Raw genomic sequence first — 4,190 nt, forward strand, 5'->3', positions numbered from 1 at the left:
AAGCATTGCACATTGGTTACCTCACTATTAAAAAAAAGAATTTTTTTTAAGTACAAAAAAGAAAAATTTATTTAAAATGTTTTCAAACTAGAAAAAGAATTTTTATTTTTTGTAATTTTTAGGGTTCAATTATTTTGGTACTCTAATAGGGGGTTGATTATTTTGGTGGAAGTGTAGATTTTTTCTACTAAAGTGTTGCAATTTGGTGGAAGTGTAGATTACTTTGATACATGGTGGATTCTGATTAAAAACTAGTCGGAAAACTAGGTAGGGACCAAATTTGATCAATGTGAATTTATAAAGGACGTAAAATTACACTTTTAAAAGTGAGGGACGAAAAAAGTTATTTTGCAAAATGCAAGGGATGTTTTGAACGATTTTTCCTATTTTAAAACTTTAAAGTTGGGTCCACTTTTATTTTTTTGACATCCTAATTATGTGCTTTTTAGGTTACCAAATAAAGAAATCTTTCCTTTTATCTAAGCTATTTTGAGTGAATTTAAGAAATTATTTCGCATTTTCATTCTTTTATCCACATCGATGGTTTGGAAATTTAAGAAAGGAAAAGTGTTTAAAATTGTATATATAAATTATTTGAGATGGCTAAAAAATTTAATTTGTAATGCTCTCAAGATGCTAAAAGAAGTTGTTTCGTTTATACAATATTATGAATGATTTTTATGTGCTTTGTAAATTATTCGTAAGTTTAAATTTTTAATATCTTTTGTCTAATTATAAACTAAATTTTGTTAAAGGATCTCCCAACCCTAATAAAAACTTATTTTTTTTTAAAGTGCCACCCTTATTCTTTATTAATAGCTGCTAGAAGAGGTAGGTACAATTAGAAAAATTGAAACAAAGAATACTACTCCTTTACATGCTTGTTGGCTATGGAAGCAAGATTTTATTTACTTACGCGAATGCAAGGATAACTTATTTTGTCTAGGTAGATAATAAAAACTTATAATCTTCCATTAAAGAAGTAAATTGGTATATTTTCAAATATTGAGAGATTTCAAATTGGTTTGTCATAAACAATTAAGGGAACACAATAAAAGGATAATTTTGGAATGATATTATCTATACGCTCCAAAAACTAGTTTTTTAGTAGTATTACTATATGGATTAGGTGGGGTGTTTTTCAAATACTCCCTTAGTCTAATGCTCTGTTTGGATTAGCTATTTTTTGGGGTGTTTTTAAAAAAATTTACTGTAGCAACGTATATAAAAAACTTTTGCTATAAATATTTTTTGAAATATTTGATATATTGTATGAATGAGATTTTTATTTGTGTATTACTATAGTATTGTATTTGAAAAAATGACCAATCCAAATATTTTGAGAATTTTCAATTGGTAGCAATTTCAAACAGATAACGTGGTCTCTACTTTTTGTTGTATCTCACAACAACACTTCTAACTAGAATGCGATTTATACATGTGTGAAACTTAATCCAATATAAGATCCGAAGACTTTATAAAAGGCAAAATAGGAAAGTTACAGATTACAATCTCGACTAGATTTTAATGCTTTCCCCAATTACATTCCACTTCCTAAATAAGAACATTTACGGTAGATATCTCTAATTTTTTTATGGGATCTTTGATGCAAATTTCATGCTGGAATTATTTTATTAAAACAATATAGGGCTAATTTTATATACAATAATAATGTGTATACTATTATGTTTGAATGCATATCATATATACAAAATTTTGATTTCAAATTCAAATTCATCATATATAGAATTTATTCATGATATTGTAAACACTATGAGTATATATAAAAATTAATCAAAATATATATTTCTATAATTTCATTGTGGACATTGATGTAGATATTACGAGTTATAAAATGGGTCAGGCCCACAAAAACCCAGTCCAGGATCCATGTACAGAGACAGCTCTGGGTCCGGATAGATCTGAGATAGAGGGGACACCACACCACCTTTTACTCCACCTTCTCACCTATTTATGTTTCTAAATTAAATACACTCCACCTCTAGATTCCCATCATATTTTCTCATTGCCGAAGTTATATAACTAAGATTTATCATACTCAAATTTCTTAGTTTTCAGCCCATATAGCAATCTTTACACTTCCTTTTCAATAATGGCTAAAAGCAGAAATACCAGGAAACAAACAAAAGAGAACAAGAAGGAGATTAATCGGAAGAGAAGTCCTGAGCAAAAAGAGAAACCACATTCATGGGCTGTCGTGAGAAGCCTCTTCACCTGCAAACACCTTCAAGCACAAATGCAGCAGCAGCAACTACAAAAGGCGGAGCAGCAGCAGCAGAAGAAGAATTCAGAAGAGAAGAAACAGCAAAAGGAAGAACAAGGGAAGCAGGAAAAACAAATGCCAGATATGGAGGAAAACCACAAAAAGTGCAAGAAAATAAAGTGTTCAGGCTCACTATGTAGCAATACAAAAGTCATGCATAGGCCTGAACCTGTGTCACCTGAGGATCTAAAGAAAAGGGCTTCATCATCAATGGGGGGCTCATTCAACACTGAAAATGTTTCTTGCAGATCAATTAAAGTTACTCTCAATGATCTCAATGGGGCTGTGGTTTCTGCTTCATCATCTTCTTCTTCAATGTCTGCTGCTTCTACTACTAATTCTCCTTTAATTACTGGATCTTTCAGAGGAATGCCTTTCAGGAAATTTTCCAGCTGCTATGAGTGTAGAATGGTGGTTGATCCTGTTCTTGGGATGACTAGAGACCCTTCTTTAAGATCTACAATTTGTTCATGTCCAGAATGTGGTGAAATCTTCATGAAAGCTGAAAATTTGGAGCTTCATCAAGCTGTGAGGCATGCAGGTAATTTTCCACTCAATTTTTTAATCCTACCATCATTACTCAACTAATTAGTAGAGACAGTGATTATGATAACAATAAGTAGTAGCATTTGTCATCTCAATTTCTGGTCAAACTTTTCCTAAGTTTTTGCATTTGTTAATTTCAACACCTAGTAATTCATGACCCATGTCTCAAGCTGACTGTACCATTCCAATTTTTTAATACAATAATAGCTTTAGGGAAGGATGAATTACTGTAGGACTCAACTCTTTTTCTCTTTTCCCCACACATTGTCTATCATTACTTTACTCAACATTTAAATTCCTATCTTGATTTTCACTCTAAGTTCAAATTCCACTACATTTCCTATCATCTGTGCATAGCACTTTATGGTATTTCTTTTGCAACTTAAGAGAGAAGCTAATTATAAAAGGAAATTGCGAAATGACGGCCGAAAAATTGAGGTGATATTAGGCTTTTTAACTTTATTCTTCTCATATTTTGGCTAATTAACATCCAACAGTGTCTGAATTGGGACCTGAAGACACAAGCAAGAACATTGTGGAGATCATATTTCAATCAAGCTGGCTAAAGAAACAGACCCCAGTGTGCAAAATAGACAGGATTCTGAAAGTGCACAATACTTCCAAAACAGTCAGCAGATTTGAAGAATACAGAGATTCCATCAAAGACAAGGCTACCAAGCACACAAAAAAACATCCACGCTGCATTGCAGATGGCAATGAACTCCTGAGGTTCCATTGCACCACTTTTATGTGCTCACTAGGACTAAATGGCTCATCAAACCTGTGCAACTCAATCCCAAACTGTAATGTCTGTAGTATAATTAAAAATGGTTTTAAGGTCACCGGAGAATTTTCTTTGGCCGGAGAGGTCACCGGAAAAGCTATTCTGACGACTGCAACAAGCGGAAAAGCCCATGACAATGCAAGGGTTGTGCTAGAGGATGACAAGAGAGCAATGCTGGTTTGTAGGGTCATTGCTGGAAGAGTAAAGAGGAACTTGGAGGGAAGTCTTGAGGAGTATGATTCTGTGGCTGGAGCTGCTGGAGTTTATTCTAATTTAGATGAATTGTATGTTTTTAATCCTAAGGCTATATTGCCTTGTTTTGTTGTAATTTACAGAGGATTTTAGTATGCTTTTATTTAGTTGTTTTTGCTAATTTCCTTATGGGAATTGTAATATGCAACTCTAACCTAGGATTTATCGTATAACAAGTCAAATTAATGTGAAAATGCAATTGATAAGGGCGTTGTATAAATTTCCTTTTAAAGCACTTTGGACAAGTACGATTAGAGTTTGGTTCTGTTGAGTACAATAGAACCCTTGTGCTTTGGCTTAATGGCCACCAAAAAGGGACCAGCA

The 4,190-nt window shown here is 32.9% G+C and overlaps 1 protein-coding gene across 1 annotated transcript; it reads left to right on the plus strand.

Annotated features, from left to right (window-relative positions):
• Nucleotides 1-2,029: 2,029 nt before the first annotated feature.
• Nucleotides 2,030-3,987, plus strand: LOC113749628. Its single transcript, XM_027293439.1, has 2 exons — nucleotides 2,030-2,825; nucleotides 3,328-3,987. Exons 1-2 carry the CDS (start codon nucleotides 2,114-2,116, stop codon nucleotides 3,957-3,959), a joined length of 1,344 nt encoding a protein of 447 aa, XP_027149240.1. The 5' UTR covers nucleotides 2,030-2,113; the 3' UTR covers nucleotides 3,960-3,987.
• The last annotated feature ends 203 nt before the right edge of the window (nucleotides 3,988-4,190 follow it).

The sequence above is a fragment of the Coffea eugenioides genome, chromosome 10 (assembly GCF_003713205.1).
Source record: "Coffea eugenioides isolate CCC68of chromosome 10, Ceug_1.0, whole genome shotgun sequence".
Lineage (NCBI taxonomy): Eukaryota > Viridiplantae > Streptophyta > Magnoliopsida > Gentianales > Rubiaceae > Coffea > Coffea eugenioides.

Excerpts from the sequence above, each read along its gene's own strand:
- LOC113749628 (XM_027293439.1), top strand. The coding sequence starts at position 2,114 with ATGGCTAAAAGCAGAAATACCAGGAAACAAACAAAAGAGAACAAGAAG. Across the intron at positions 2,826-3,327 it reads TCAAGCTGTGAGGCATGCAG|TGTCTGAATTGGGACCTGAA; the intron begins GTAATTTTCCAC and ends AACATCCAACAG.